The sequence below is a fragment of the Atractosteus spatula genome, chromosome 28, assembly GCF_055471065.1.
Source record: "Atractosteus spatula isolate fAtrSpa1 chromosome 28, fAtrSpa1.hap1, whole genome shotgun sequence".
In the NCBI taxonomy this organism is placed as follows: domain Eukaryota; kingdom Metazoa; phylum Chordata; class Actinopteri; order Semionotiformes; family Lepisosteidae; genus Atractosteus; species Atractosteus spatula.
Genome location: NC_142733.1, coordinates 2,887,523 through 2,903,578, shown reverse-complemented (window position 1 = coordinate 2,903,578; position 16,056 = coordinate 2,887,523). Strand labels below are relative to the sequence as shown.

Below are 16,056 nucleotides of genomic sequence, written 5' to 3'. Positions count from 1 at the left end.
ATCTGGTGAGAGGCAGAACAAACCCAAACCCCACGGCTCCCCCTAGTGGCAGGGCAGGAGCACTCCACTCACCCTCCATGGCATATTTCATGTCTTGAGCGAACAGGTTCCACATGACCTCAGCGCTGATCTTCCCCACGTTGAGCTCCTGGGGGAACCTGCAGAAAAGAGGGCGTTCCAGCTGAGCACAGGGACTGGGAAGATTCTCACTTACTGGTGTGAGTGGCTTTCAAACACCATGAGGTGACCATGACCATTGCATCCACAAGCAGCACACCATCTGTGACCTGGAGTTTCATCAGCTATGTAGTCTCCACCATTATTGATTCTGGCAAGTACGTTCATGCAAGTATAGTGATCTTACACTGAAGAGCAGCCATACTGTATAATGAATAAAGGAAACCATACAGGCCACGGCAAAGATGCCAGGGGTTAACTCACTGGTTGAGGCAGGGAGTGTAGGAGTTCTTGTCCTCCTCGATGATGGACACGATGAGCGTGATGAGTTTGGACCAGAAGTCCAGGTTTTTGATGCTGGGCCCCTGTTCCTCTGGGGGCAACTCCCCTTTCTTTGACTGTTGGGAGAACAGGCAAGGGACAGAGTCACCCACAGACTGTGCCTGGACACAGAGCGCAGAGAACGTGGCACAGCCAGAGTACAGGGGAAAAGCAGGGGTGAGACACGGTACACTGAAGCACAGCCACAGAGAGAGGGAGGAGAGAGAGGACAGAGAAGAGAAGACAACCCACCAACAAGACTCTGGCTCCAAATATTTAAAAGTGGCAGACCTGGCTGCCCAGAGAGGACAGGCTGTGCTCCCACTGCCAGCGGGGAGAAACAGAGACAGAGGTGCACTTCCTACTGCACTGTGACAGATATTCTGGGATTAGAGAAACATTCTTCCCTAAATTTACATAGCTAATCCCAGAATTCCCACACCTGCTAGAATCACAACAACTCCCAATCCTACTGGGAGAGGGAGGAGGGAACTCAGTTGAACTGGCAGCCCAGTATGTGATCTCCTGTCACAGCCTGATGAATAGTGAGCCTGTCTCCCAATAATGCTCCATATGTTTATATGTAAATATCTTATGATGTGTCTTTATTGTAAATGTCTGTAATTGTCTATAGATTTTTGTTTTATGTTAATTGTATTTGTTTTGCTTTGGTAACACTGATTGTACTCATTGGTCATGCCAATAAATTATCTTGAATTGATAAGTGAATTGAGAGAGAGGGAAGAGAGAGAGGAGAGAGGATAGAGAGAGGAGAGAGAGAAGACAGTGAAGGGAGAAAGGGAGGAGAGTGGAGAAATAGGGAGGAGGGAGAGGGAGGAGAGAGAGAGAGGAGAGAGAGAAGACAGGGAGGGGAGAAAGGGAGGAGAGTGGAGAAATAGGGAGGAGAGAGAGAAGTGAGAGTAAGAAGAGAGGGAGGAGAGAGATGGAGGGAAAAAGAGAGGAGAGAGATGGAGAGAGGAGAGAGGGAGGAGAAAGATGGAGAGAGAGAGGAGAGAGGGAGGAGAGAGAGGGAGGCTCACCGGGTCGCTCTGGTACTCTCGGCTGTACAGCTCGTGACAGTTGTTGAAGATGTACTCGTACGTGGAGTTCAGGCAGGCCTTGACACAGTCCTTCACCACCTGGCTGGCCCGGGGCGGGCTCTGCAACTCCTGAACCTGGGGCACGGAGAGGGAAAACTGTGAGAAAGGAGAGAATGGAGAGGAAGAGAGAGGAGGAGTGGAGAGGACTGGGGAGGAGAGGCTTACCTTCATTCTGAAGAAGGTGATGCTGGTGAGCAGGTCCACAGTGGACTTCAGATCCTGCAGCCTCTCTGGACTGCTGGCAGGGAAGTTGTTCTGTGCAAACAGACAGACAGGTGGACAGACATGGGTGCACACTGTCAGACAGAAGGCACAAAGTGAGCTGTGGTGGATCCAGTCTTAATTTTATAAACATAGCTCCTGCCTCCAACCCCAGTAAACCACAGCTCCCAGTGCCTAAACCACTGAACACTTGTCCCTGTGCGTGCTGTTAAAATCAGCCTCTGCAAAGGCTGCTGGGTCATTGATGGGCAAAGTCTTGGGAGCAGACTACTGAGCATCCTGGGATTGGCAGCGGGGAGGCAGGGGTGTTGGTTGAAGTAACTGTCCTGTGTTCAGAGAGTGTGTGACAGTGTGGTCAGCCTTACCCTGTACATCGAGAGGTCAATCCTCAAGGAATTGTGCAGCTGGTCCAGGAGTTTCACAAACCTCTCCTTCTGCACAGGACAAATTACACAAAACAATCAGTCAGCGCAGCATATATGACCACTGTGTTATTACACTCTTGCAGTAGGCAGATCCTGAAAAGTGAAGGGTTGTCTTTGTGAGTACAAAACCAGGCGGTTCATCACTCGCTTCTGGCTGGTTTGTATTTATACCTGTGTGTTTACACACTGTATATATCTAAATATGCTCATATGCATGTATTGTGGAGTTTGGTCCACTGCCTCTGTGACTATGGCTATGTGACTGTAAAGTTGAGGCAGCGAGGCAGTGGAACGTACCCCGAAATTGGAGGCAGAGAAGCGGTCAGAGGCAGAGACATTGGTGGAGGCGGTGGTGTGGGCGTAGTAGGCGTTGATGTTAGCGAGCAGCGTGCTCATCACCGCAGGCACGCCTGGGCACATGTACTTCGAGGACAGGCAGGCAAAGTGTCTGTGGGAAACAAGGAAAATACAGTTTGAACTGTAATCTGTGGACGAGGGTCCAGAAGTGCCTTCATATCCCTGAGGGCATCTCAAGAACTGCAAGCCTGTACGTCTGCTCAGGCCTGCACAGTGTCAGCAGCCTACGGTTTAGGATCCTTCTCATGGGCTCTCCCATAGGGGCACAGTCCAGGACCCAACAAGCTCAGAAGAAGCTCTTCTTGATCTGCACATTGAGCAAAGTGCACTTTAGGTTACACTTAGTGGGTGAAGAGATACTCCTATGATCCTGCAGACTTGATTCTTTACCTTGGCTGCCTTGTGCTCGTGACACCTGGTTACAAGATCCCAGAGCATCCATACTGTTTCCCTGACTCCACACTCACGTCATCGCCTGGTAGATGGACTCCACGCCGTAGCGCATGGCAAACTCATCCACGATCTCCTGCGCCGTCTCCTCATAGTAAACCTTCCAGGCATCATCCCCCTTGGCGTCTGGGATCCTCACCACACCAGTATTTTGAATGTCTGTCACGTAGTGGAACAGGTTCTGCACAGGGGGCACACAGGCAGAGAGGGAGAGAGGGCTGGTGGAAGAGTCTCACTGAGGCAGGCAGATCAGAGATGACTGTCTCAGTGATATGTGCTGACCTCGTGCAGACAAGTGTACTGTACGTGATACGGCGCCACCTTCTCCTCGCCCTTGATCTCCACGCTGATGTGCAGCCGGATTGCCCCCGACACTGCGGACTTGTCTGTGCGCTTGTCTGAGCAAGAGATGAGACACAGATTCATCGTCCACCCCTCCATCACCTGATCATTCCTCTCTCCCTGCCATCCCACCCCTCCTCCGTGTGACTGACCCAGATTGTACCAGACATCCATCTCTCCGCTCAGCGTCCGGACCTCGATGATGGTCTGACCCAGGAAGTCGTCGGACTCCCTCTTGAACCGCTGCTTCACTCGGGACTTAATGTCGTCGTCCTCATCCCACACTCGAACCTTGATCCGGTCCGAAGAGTTGTGGCATTCGCTGAGAAGACGCAGAGAGAGAAGATGAGAGGGCAAGAGACGAGAGTGGGGGGGGAGGGAAAGAAGGAAAGAGGAGAGAAAGAGAGAGCAGGGAATGCAAAGGTTTTCCAAAACTTCCGGACAAGAACTATGGGGTGACACCTAGCCAGCACCCAAAGAGCAGCGCTGTCACGTGGACCAAGAGCAAGCTGGCATGTTGCAAACCTGGATCTTTCAAGGCCTGCAGAGAAAGTCCACAGCCCAGCGCTGGGGATGATAATGGCTGCACTGCTGCAAAGGGTCACTTGCCTTTGGGGAGGGGCTGTTGTGCCCTGATCTGTACTCACAAGTGGAAGTTCTCCTCCCAGACAGGGTTCAGGTTCCCGTAGATGGTTTTGGTCCTCTTCTTGGTCTTGCCCACCTGCACGGTAACATAGGGGTCGCTGGAGCCCGTCTTGTCCTTGGCCTGTAGACCCTGGGCACAGACCACTGCAGGGGATGGGCAGAGGCGCCAGGAGGTTAGCGAGCTACTACTTACAAACCAAATGTAAGATTCCTATGGATGTAATGTAAATCAATCTAGCCTTCATCAACACACCATCATTTTCCTTACTTAAGGCCCCCCCCCCAATCCTGACATGGCCTCTCCTTCTGGGATTTATCCTCTCCTTCCTGGCATGGCTTTAGTCCAGACGTCTCAGCTGGTGCTTCCTCGACGGGTCCTTACTGCCTCTTGCCTTCAGCCCTACTTTCCTCCACTCTAACATCTCTCCCCCTCTCTCGTGCTGTCCCTCACTCTGCTCTTCTGTCAGGGAGTCCACCCCTCCTCCTCTCTCTGACTCGCGGACCACCCCTGACTCCCGACCCCCCTGTCTCCCTTCCCTCCCCTCCGCCTCCTCACCGGTGATGCTGATCTTCGCCGACCACTTGGAGGTGCCGTCCAGCACACTCTGCTTGATCTGCTTCATCTGCTGCGCGTGGGAGGCCTTGGGCACCCCGAACACCTCCTGGATCAACTCGAAGATCTCCGGCTTGTTCCGCTCCCGGATCTTCATCCGGTCCTTCAGGACCATGATGATGTTCTGGGTCCGGTCCTCGGCTCCGTGCTTGGAGCTCTTCTCCGCCGCCCCTGGGTGCGAGAGAGAGGGGGGATAAGGAAGTGAGCGAGAGGGAGCTGCGGACAGGGAAGAGCGCGAGACCGGAGTCTAGAGGTGTCTCTCTCTCTCTCACTCTGCAGGCAGTCGGCGTTGAGCAGGTCCTGGCACTTCTCGTGGCACTTCACCCCGCACTCCGTGCAGCGCATCCCCTGCCGCGCGATGCCCCACAGCAGCCCCTCGCACTCGTAGCAGTAGGTGGGCGTGGTGGCCGTCCACACCTCGAAGTTGTGCGGTGTGGTGCAGGAGATGGGGTAGATCAGGGCCTGTAGCGTCTTGCGGTACACGTGGTTCTTCTGCAGAGACACCATCACAAAGTCAGACGGACGGGCCATCATGCGTTCAGAAGTCCCGGGTCGCCATCAGGTACCCGGTTAGAATCGGGCTCACGGCCCGACGGCCAGACCTACCAACTCCCACGCAAAGGAGTCGGGTGAACGGATACAGTGTGGATTTCAGACAGACACACTCACCAGCTCCTCGTTGTTCAGTGTGCTGGAGGCCAGCGCTGAGGTGATGCCTGCCTTACGAGACTGGACCAGGGACTGCGGGGAGACAGAGAGAGTGTGCGCGAGAGGGTGTTGGAGTGAGCGCCTCACTTGTGCCACCCGTGAAGCTGCATCTCTCTTCAAATCCCAGACTGTGTTCATGCACTCCCATGAGGGAGCTGTCACGGTCAGCTCCGGGCTCGAAGCGACCGCTGTTACCAACCTGAGCAGTTCTACCGGAAGGTAAACGAGTACTCACCATTGCCTGGGGCCGGCCAGGAGGGGTGAGGAAGAAAAAACAGAAGCGTTAGACAAGCAAGCTCTATTCCTGCAGCTCAGACAAAACAACACCAACAACGACAGACAGGGAGAAACACAGGACAGCCGGAGAGTGTTAGGGAACGGGAGGAGAAAAAGAGACAACTGATGAAGGGAGGGGCAGGGACTGAGAAACAGATATACAGGAAGACAGAAGAGATACAGTGAGGAAAGGCGCAACTGAGAGAGAGGAGGAGAGAGGGGAGGGGGAGCAGGTGCCTTTCAGGCAGACTGCCCAGGCCTCAGACACGTTTACACTGGTATGTACCTGTAAGCATGGCATCATTACAGAACTTTATGTGTGATTTTTTTTACCGTTAAACTTTGTCTGAGACTGTCCACTACCAGGCTGCAGAACTCTAACTCTCCATGGCCCATATGACTAATTGGCATCGGGCAGTAAACGTGTCTGAGACTGCCAGGGCAAGGCAGCGAGAGGCTGGGGCCCCCTAGTGGTGGGAGGAGTGAAAGCTGGAGCCACAGTGCAGCAGCCCTGATCTACACTGTAAAAAGATAACTAAGCCTGGGGAAAATCACTTCTCGGCCGACCTACCACAATTTAGTATTCTGATAATTACGATATCTGTGACCATCCCTCTGTTTGTAAATAACCACTTTTGCCTGCTTGATTTTATTTCTTTGGAAAATGAAACTGGAATAATTTTACCTGAAGTTCCATGCTTCCTGGTGTTCCAGGCGAAAGAAAACAATATAAAAAAATCTGTAATGAACTAAATCAGTTGAGTCATTGGATAATTAAAAATAAGAGGGGTGGAGGGATAGGTGTGGCTCAAACTTCCCTGTCTCCCAGATCTACCAATCAGCAACAGCAGCGAGTCAGCCAATCAGAATCCACTCCCACTCCCAGCCAATAAGAGGTCTCTCTTGCTGCAGTGATCGATGATTCAGGGCGTGGCAACGCTGGAGTCCCTGCAGCGGGTGCGTTCCCTAAACTGACACCCCTGATCTGTGTGTGTTGAGCTGCTCTGTGAAAAGCACGCTCATAATCTAGGGATGCCTCAGCAGGACAATAAAAGGAATCATTTTAAATTTCCTGCATGGTTTGCTCATTTTTACAGCAGCTTTCTTCGCCTTGTCATGTTTCTCTGCAGTTTGTGTGGCAGCTGACTGTACCTCAATGCGATGCACTTCACAGTGATGCATTTCTTTTCTCTGTTAGCACGATTCCCCAGAAAGGATCTGTAAGGTAGGCACCCTGGTGTACAGGTCAGTGCTTCCCAATCTTGGCTATAAGTGGTACCATAGATTCTTTGAGTCACCTGTTGTCCTCACTCATAGAGCCTTGGGTACATCAGGAAGGGATTTGATAGAGGTGTCTGAGTCGTATACTACAGTGCTGTAGGGCCTGTAATAATAACACCCTGCTGGCTGGGTTGTGGTTCTGTCCAGAATGGATTCTGTTAGCACTGCAGGCGGGTCACTGGTGACGCACTGAAGCTTTACTTTTTTATAAATTTAGAATCACTAATTGGTTTTGTTACAGTACATCCACCTGATTTTGAAATCGTGAATTATGTGCTTTTCACACCTTGTTGCTCGGCTAAAAACCCCACGATCGCACTTTTGAGCCAATCATCTTTTAACACATCACATCCAGCTCCGCCCCATACTGGAAGAACAGCTCTGATTGGAGGAGAGGTGTCACTCACAGCACTGCGAGCCTGCAGGCCCCCAAGAGGCTGCAGGGATCACTGTGAGAGTAGAGTCCTCCCTGCAGACTGACCTCACCCCCAGCAGTGCTCAGGCAACTGTGCGCCACCACCTGGGGAATTGCTATCACAGTCCACTAGTGATAGGGCCCAGGCTCGAACCTACAACCACAGAGCTCAGCCTGTACTGGTTGAGCCACTAGGAGGCCGACACCGAAGACTTCTACCTCAGTGTTGGCTCTTCACGGGGCTTTTGTTTCTAAATTCGTTTACTGGTTCCTAGGATTTGAATTTTCAATTTATCTAAAACAACTGCCGTTAAAAGGATGTTTAAAATGAGATCCTGTAAACCGAAGAAGATGTAAAAGAAAATAATTCTTTCTTCAAAATCCCACAGCACAAACAAATCTTCTGTTATTTTTACTGTCACTTGTGCTGTGGAATTCAGACTTTATTGGTGTATATACAGTATAACTTAGTCTCTAAAAGTGGAAATGGGAATGGAAGCCACCAGAGAGCAGCCAATCGCACGATGTGCCACAAGTCACATGACAGAGAACAAAGTCACATAGGAAGAAAATCGCTGTCTCCTTCAGAGGGGCGTGGCCCTGCACTGCCCAGCCACACCCCGTATGGCCAGGCCATCCTCAGCCTGGCACTGCAGTTAACACAGGGGGGGCAAGGGCCCTCCTCCTGAAGAGACAGTACAGGAAAGCGCACAGAGACACAGAGGCAGAGAGAGAGGGACAGAGCGAGAGGAAGCTTGGGTTCCAGAGATCACACTGGTTTAGGGTTTGGCAGCACTCAAAATACAACAACTGACCCACTGCTTTCAAACATACAGCACATACGAAAAAATAAATAAATAAAAAGAAATCAAGGGGGTAAGACAAAACGCATAACATCTGGTTTCAAAACCCAGACTTAAGGGGGTGTGAGGAGGTGAGATACAACCCCACAGTCCTGCCCTGGAAGTGGGGAGTCCTGCACAGCTCAGGTCCTGGTTTGGCCTGTAGGTCTGACTGTGCAGCACAATAATTCCTGCCTTGCCCTGAGCAAGCAGGACCAGACGGAACAGGACAGAGCCAGGATTCCTCTACACTGGCTCATGATCTCCAGGCTCATGAGCTCTGGTGACCAGTACAGAAATGTGCAACTTCATAATCCTGTAACACACAAGGGGTCAATTGAGTTGTCATTCACTGTGACAGCCAGCATTTATCTGCATCGCTTTTTGCTGTTTTGACTTGCAAGATTTCCATGGCGACCAGCTGGAATCCAAACTTCCTGTCAGTGCTGCCCAGGCAGGAAGCCAGCATGCAGCGGGGGGGGGGGGGGGCGTGTCCACAGATGACTGTCGCTCGATAAAGGGGCGGCGCCCTTCTCATGGGCAGGTGGCACAGAGTTCTCATCAAAGTTAACGTTCGATCTCCTTCAATCAATTAATCAATTAAAGACAAATCGTTAACTTCGGCTTTTCCAGGAAGACTATGGAATTGATTTCTTGGGTGGTTTCTGTTTTTCTGTGGACATTATTTTCACTACGTCTTAAATATTGCTCTTGCTCCAATTTGGCTTATGCCAGATATGTGCTGACCCACGAGGAAATTGCTCGTAGCTGAGTGTTAATGCGTCACAGACACAGGCTGGATACTTGATCAGACACATGAGAGAGAACCGCAGTGTAACAGCTACTTCTATGAACGTATTGCATCATCCATATGTATTGGAATCTATAGTTCTAAGGTATTTACTAAGATCCATAAGGACATAAGAAAGATGACAAATGCGACGAGGCCTTTCGGACAATCTGGCCCATCGCGCTGCTAGTAAACAATTGAACTGCGGATCTCGCCTGGTCTTTTCTTCCAAGGAGCCCGAGGGTCAACAGCACAGTTGATTGTCCTGTTCCTGACCCCTACAACTCTTTGTGCTCAGTAGTCTCAGTTCTCACTGCCCCTTCCTGTGACTTGCATCCACCTGCTGACGCTGGAGAAGGCCAGGACAGCTCTGGGATTCTCCACCCTGCCTCTGTGCAGAGGTTATTGCCGGGAGCCAGCTGGATGGGATGGTAGCAGGCACGAAGGAGTATGAGAGGCGTGTGGCCTGGCTGTCTCAGGCTGGGGGAAGGGCTCGCTAGCAGAGTTTCTGTGGCCAGGGAGGCTGCCCTGCCCCTTTAAGCACAAGCTCCTCCTGTCCTGTGGTGAGCTCACCAGGTCGCTGACAAAGGGGAGGGACTTGCGGCGGGGCTTAATGTCGGGCATGCTGTCAATGCTACGCAGGAAATTAACCGCGGCTCCTCTGCTCACACCGCCACACAGCGCAAAACCCAAAACCAGAGAGACACACAGAAACATCCACAGGGTCAGAGAGCAGCGACACACAGCTCAGGAAACCAGGAGTCAGGAAAAGAAGAAAGAAAAACGATAAGGCAGATCCAGAAAAACCAACACGAAGCTAAAAAATAAAAACAGAAGGCGAGTGGGCGAGTCTCCCGACAGCAGCCGTTCCTGCAGAGGAGAGTCTGTGATCCAATCAGCCGGGAGGAGGGAGGGTCAGTGAGCCAATCAGGCGGGAGCGAGGAGAGTCTGTGAGCCAATCAGGTGGGAGGGAGGAGGTTCAGTGAGCCAATCAGGTGGAAGGGAGGGGAGTCAGTGAGCCAATCAGGTGGAAGGGAGGGGAGTCAGTGAGCCAATCAGAAAAAGAAAGAGGAGAGGGGGGTCGCTGGGTTCACAAGGAGCTCAGAAGGATGTGGAAATTTCAAGGGACACTTGAGAAGCCCTTGAGCCAATCTGAACACAAAAGGAGACATCAGTGAGTCAATCAGTAAGCAAGAGCAGAGGGTCACTGAACACACCAGTAATTACCGGCACCAGGGGGTGCCAGGATCCAACCAGGAGAGAGCTGAGAAGCCAATGATCTGACAATGAACTGAGTGGGACGAGCCATTCCAAAAAAAGGGGGGACAATTATCGTACAAAGCCAATCGAAAGAAGAGGAGGATTTAGTTAACCAATGCGGGCTGAAATGGTGTGGTCAGTAAGCTAATGAGAGGAAAAAGGAAAGAAAATCACAAACTGTAAGTTCAGAAAATGCACAGAGAGAGAAAGAGAGGTTGGTAGAGAGACCGCAGAAGGGACGAGAGTGTGGGAGAAATGAGATGAGCTTCAGTGAAGGGGGAGGTTAGTTTGGCACAGTAAGGACGGGCGCTTCTGGCTCCTAAGGGGAAGGATATTTTTTCAGGGTAAGAAGACGAGGGGGATGGGGTGTCATAGCTCTCACCAAGTCTCTAACTAGAGGGATGGCTTTCCTCTTTCGGAGGTCCGGCATGCTGTCTATGCTATATAGAGCACCGCCTGGCCTGTGGAGAAACAGCAACACCACCGTAAGGGACCCCAGACACCCCCCTGGGGCACTCAGACTGGGGTACAGGGACAACAAGAGCCCGCGTGAGTTATACAGCTTACAACATTTAACCCGTAGTAAAATGTTCTGGGGTAATAATAGATTGAACCAAGCCCCACGTTCAAGACAGATTTAAGGGGCAGACTTTGTAGGGGGAGGAGGATAACCCAACAAATACAAAACCCAAGAGATTTTCCACCTGAGCAACTTCCCCCAGATAACAGAGGCTTTAAGCAACACCTGACTCTGAAAAGAGTTTTAACAAGGAGATTTCAGACTTACCTGTGTGAGTAATATAGACAGATAGCACAGGGAAAGAATGAGTCAGCACCCTTTCCTCTTTCTCACACACATAACAGGGGAGGCTCCTCTTGCTGGATATGTCCTCATGACATTCCCACATAGTCGATACCTGGGTGCCTCAAAAGGAGCAGCTAATTGTTCCTGTAGGCAGTGTGTTATCAGAGGAAAGGAAACTCTCGTTCTCCGCGATTCGAAGATTAAGGCTGCCAAGACGTTACGACGCAGTTGGTGTGAGCAGTGGGATACTGCTCACAGCTCCATGGCAGATGAGCATTGCCTGTATCCAGATCCACCCAAGACTCAGCAATGGGTGTACCGGTGAGGGTGGGTTTATCTTGGGGGATCGGATCCAGTGGGGGTTATAACACCCTCCTGATTCATTCACAATTCAAGACAATTACATAATTCTTCAGGCCCCTGGGCAGAACATTTATGAGGGTCTGAGACAAGTTTCGCTTGTGATCAGCAGTGTCACAGCTGGAGAGAGAGACTGGGCTAACAGGTTTAGAGATACAAACATGCAAAATGGCTTTCCCTGTTGACATAGCTCTCGATGATCTTTACGAACAGCCGTCTAAGGACTTTAACGAAGTGTGCCAATGAGACAACGTAGTGAAACGTAGTCTCCTCAGCACTGCTACAGTGAGACAGGCTGGGAGAAGTCTTAAACCACCTCTTCCCATCTCTCAAGCAGCCTGCCTCCCTCTCTCTCACTCTCCCACGCACTCTTTCCTGCTCTCTGTCATGACACTACTGAGATCTGGGCATCGAGACAGGCAGCTGCCTCACAGCAGAGAACTGGAAGGCAGTGAGGAAGAAAGGGAGAGAGAACCGTGAGTGTGCATCGATCTGCTACTCTCTTACTCTACTACAGCAGCACAGCACTGACCACGGAGATGCAGCACTGAAAACATCACAACATTTCATCACCTCAAAATGAATCTGACAAATATAGATTTTTGTTTCAATTCCTCATGAGAGGAGAAAAAGACCAGCAATCTTAAACTGCATTTTGCATCTTTTGCTACAAGAGCTCACTGCATTTCAATAGCAAAGTATTACACACTTGTCCCGACTCTTCACAACAGCATGCTATAAACCCAGCTGTGTGTTTGGAAGCAATCAGACACCACCACTCATGCACACGTCTTTAAAAGAATTTCACAATGAACCCACAGACTACCAGTCAGAAGACACTCACTTTAGTGTGCATAGCTGCACCCCAGCTTTGCACTGTTCCAGTTACATCTCCAAATAACTGAACCAGACTGAGCAAAACCAGGGTCTGGCAGCTGGCACTTGGGGGTGCACTCCCTCAAAGATCAAGAGGGGTGACCGTCACCTGAACCGACAGACACACCATGAGCCTCATCATATATAACTATAAGATTCCCACCCCTTCTATGGGCACTTACAGGACAGGTCTCTGGGCATAATGAGCAGCAGGTAGCCTGGCTACAGTACTGTGCAGTACTGAATTCTACACTGTGCTGCGGTATTTCAACTTGTCTGTTGTTGATCCCAGACCTGTGGTACCCTACTGCCTGGAGATTTGGAAGTGAAAATGGAGACTTACCCGCCTTTAAACCACAGCGACTGAGAGCCAGCTCCCTCTCCTCGGGCCTGCAGAGAAAGAGACAGATCAGGGAGGGAGTGTCATTCCCCTAGACTGTTAGTGGCACTAGGGGGTCAGCACTTACAGTCTGACTGACTCTCTGACCTCAACCAGGAAGAACACTTTTCTTAGAGTGACAAATAGTGTGCTTCTGGCTGATCATAATAATAATTAATAATTGCTTACAATATAGCACTTTTCTGGACACTCCACTCAAAGCGCTTTACAGGTAATGGAGACTCCCCTTCAACACCACCAGTGTGCAGCCCCACCTGGATTATGCGACGGCAGCCATGGTGCGCCAGAACGCTCCCCACACACCAGCTCTCAGTGGGGAGGAGAGCAGAGTGATGAAGCCAGTTCAGAGATGGGGATTATTAGGAGGCCATGATTGGTTAGGGCCAATGGGAAACTTGGCCAGGACACTGGGGTAACACCCCTACTCTTTTCGAGAAACGCCCTGGGATTTTTTATGACCACAGAGAGTCAGGACCTCGGTTTTACATCTCATCCAAAGGATGGCGTCTGTTTACAGTATAGATTCTCCTCTTCCAGCAGATTCCTGATTACCGAATGGAACTGACTTTGCTTGTAACAAACCAACAGATCAGATCAATCCTGCTGAATATCCCAGCCTGGCAGTCTACTCAGTACTACAAACATTCTTTCAATATTTCTACTTACATTTACTTCTTTAAACCAACTGATTTTTACATTTCAGTGGGGACAGTTAACAGCAATTACAATCTCACTTTTGTACTTAATGAAACATGGCTTCTTTTTTGCAAAACAGCAGTTTCTTTTTTAATATCATGTGAAGCCTTTTGTTTAACCAAGAGCATAAACCCTGTATTTAAATCTCATTCACAGCACTGTTCCTTCCCCCAGCTGTGGGCGGGGAAAACATCCCAAAAGGCCAATCACACAGCCGTCAGCCTGGCTTGATGGCCCAATCAGCACACAGGGCCTCACACACACCCACCTGCCAGCCTGCTCCAGCGCCCGCCAATGACAGAGGACAACATGAAAATCGCTATGGAAACGTCAAAAAACTGGAAAAAAAAACAACAGAAGCGAAACAGAGATGGGGAAACAAAATGTTTTTAAAAAAAGGGATGAGAGACAAAAATGTGCATAAAAATAATAATGATAATAATTATATTAAAACAATAAGCACAACCAAATCAGAAGAAGAAGCAGGTGAGGCAGGGCAGTCAGGGGGGAGGAGGCCGAGCAGGAGGTGTATGAAGGGCCACAAACCCCAGATCGAGGACAAGATCTGAGACTGGAAAATCACAGCGGGGAGCCAGCTGCCCTGCTCCTCATCCTCAGCCGGCCAGCGTGCGGGCCGAGCGATCCCTCGCCTGCAGCCAGCGGGCACGTGTGAGAGTGAGCGGGCGAGCTGCAGGCCGCCTGGAGACAGAAGGACGACCGGGGGGCCGCAGAGGTGGGAGAGACAGAAACAGACCGGAGAGACCAGAAAAGACCGGAGAGATGGAAAGAGACTGGGGATACTGGAGATACTGGAGAGACTGAAGAGATCGGAGAGACCAGAAAAGTCCGGAGAGATGGATAGAGACTGGAGAGACCAGAGAGATGGATAGAGACTGGAGAGGGACCAGAGAGATGGATAGAGACTGGAGAGACCAGAGAGATGGATAGAGACTGGAGAGACCAGAGAGATAGATAGAGACTGGAGAGCGACCAGAGAGATAGATAGAGACTGGAGAGGGACCAGAGAGATAGATAGAGACTGGAGAGGGACCAGAGAGATGGATAGAGACTGGAGAGACTGGAGAGATGGATAGAGATTGGAGAGACCAGAGAGATGGATAGAGACTGGAGAGAGACCAGAGAGATGGATAGAGACTGGAGAGAGACCCGAGAGGTTGGAGAGAATAGAGATACTGGAGAGATGGATAGAGACTGGAGAGATTGGAGAGACCAGAGAGATGGATAGAGACTGGAGAGAGACCAGAGAGATGGATAGAGACTGGAGAGAGACCCGAGAGGTTGGAGAGACTAGAGATACTGGAGAGATGGATAGAGACTGGAGAGATTGGAGAGACCAGAGAGATGGATAGAGACTGGAGAGAGACCAGAGAGATGGATAGAGACTGGAGAGAGACCCGAGAGGTTGGAGAGACTAGAGATACTGGAGAGATGGATAGAGACTGGAGAGATTGGAGAGACCAGAGAGATGGATAGAGACTGGAGAGAGAACAGAGAGGTTGGAGAGACTGGAGAGACTGGAGAGATGGATAGAGACTGGAGAGATTGGAGAGATGGATAGAGACTGGAAAGACTGGAGAGACCAGAGAGATGGATAGAGACTGGAGAGACTGGAGAGGTAGGAGCAACAGAAGGGATGGGAGAGATCAGAGACGTGGGGGGAGATGGGAGAGACGGGAGCTGGGCTGGGCCTCGCGCGCCCGTCTTACCTCCTGCAGCTGCAGGCGGACCTTGTTGAAGACGCGGTGCCAGTTGGCCTTGGCTCTTGACGTAGAGTCCAGGGCCTCAGCCGCAGCGAAGCTGGGAGTGACAGGGGGGATAGGGAGGGAGCAGGGAGGGGGGAGGGACAGAGCTTTAAGACCTGTCAACACAAAGCACTGGAAAGCTTATTTCCCATATACACGCCCCTGTGTTCTCCAACGCTTTCCTGCGCTGGACCCATGGGCTCACCTGTCTGGCTTCTCTGGGGGGAAAGCGGGGGCACTCTGGGTGGCAGGGGGCTCTTCTTTGATGGGGGGAGCCTCAGCAGGGACTGGAGCCTGGGGTACCTGGGCGGGGGTCTGCGAGGCGGGGGCCGGGGCAGGGGGATGCTGTATCTGGGCCTGGGCCTGGGCCTGGTGGAGTGAGGCCTGTTTCTCCAGGGGCGGGCGGGGGGCGGCGGGGGTCTCGAGGGCCGGGGCGGGGGTGAAAGGCGGCTCGGGCTCCTCCCGGGGGGCGTCGGGGGGGTACAGGTCCTCGTCGTCTTCGTACAGCTCCTCCTCGTAGATCTCGTCCTCCTCCGGCTCGTAGAGCTCGGCCTCTTCCTCGTCGTACAGCGCCCCCTCCTCTCCGCCGTCCTTGGAGTAGCCGCCCTCGTCGCTGTACCCCTCCGCGGGCTCGTCGGGGTCCCAGTCCGGGGGCAAGGAGTCCTTGCCGTAGCTGACCGAGCTGTGGCAGGAGTGGTAGGAGTCCTCGGCCTCGGGTTCGTCGTACAGCTCCGAGCCCTGCAGGCTCTCCCCGTCGTCCGGCTCGAACTCCTCGCTCAGCTGGGAGCTGCCCTGGCTCAGCTCGGCCGAGGAGGCGTAGCGGCTGCTGCCTGTGGGGCTGCGCCCGGGGAGACAGAGGGCCAGAGGCGGGGGGGGGTCACGCGGAGACTCAGGCCTCCGCGTTGACCGCCACGCGCTCCCGGTTAGCAATC

At 51.8% G+C, this 16,056-nt stretch overlaps 1 protein-coding gene across 1 annotated transcript in view; it reads right to left on the bottom strand.

Annotated features, from left to right (window-relative positions):
- Positions 1 to 16,056, bottom strand: part of LOC148813735 (protein unc-13 homolog A-like) — a 60,484-nt gene that overhangs the window by 28,750 nt on the left and 15,678 nt on the right. Inside the window, exons 11-28 of the mRNA XM_088907911.1 lie at positions 15,330 to 15,962; positions 15,089 to 15,179; positions 12,609 to 12,655; positions 10,607 to 10,685; positions 5,596 to 5,601; positions 5,322 to 5,393; positions 4,925 to 5,144; positions 4,596 to 4,823; positions 4,042 to 4,183; positions 3,547 to 3,716; positions 3,335 to 3,450; positions 3,070 to 3,233; positions 2,543 to 2,693; positions 2,186 to 2,254; positions 1,764 to 1,853; positions 1,539 to 1,673; positions 442 to 575; positions 73 to 158 (exon numbers count right to left, since the gene is read on the bottom strand). Coding sequence (XP_088764037.1) covers positions 73 to 158; positions 442 to 575; positions 1,539 to 1,673; positions 1,764 to 1,853; positions 2,186 to 2,254; positions 2,543 to 2,693; positions 3,070 to 3,233; positions 3,335 to 3,450; positions 3,547 to 3,716; positions 4,042 to 4,183; positions 4,596 to 4,823; positions 4,925 to 5,144; positions 5,322 to 5,393; positions 5,596 to 5,601; positions 10,607 to 10,685; positions 12,609 to 12,655; positions 15,089 to 15,179; positions 15,330 to 15,962 — 2,633 coding nt within the window. The remainder of the gene's footprint in view (positions 1 to 72; positions 159 to 441; positions 576 to 1,538; positions 1,674 to 1,763; positions 1,854 to 2,185; positions 2,255 to 2,542; positions 2,694 to 3,069; positions 3,234 to 3,334; positions 3,451 to 3,546; positions 3,717 to 4,041; positions 4,184 to 4,595; positions 4,824 to 4,924; positions 5,145 to 5,321; positions 5,394 to 5,595; positions 5,602 to 10,606; positions 10,686 to 12,608; positions 12,656 to 15,088; positions 15,180 to 15,329; positions 15,963 to 16,056) is intronic.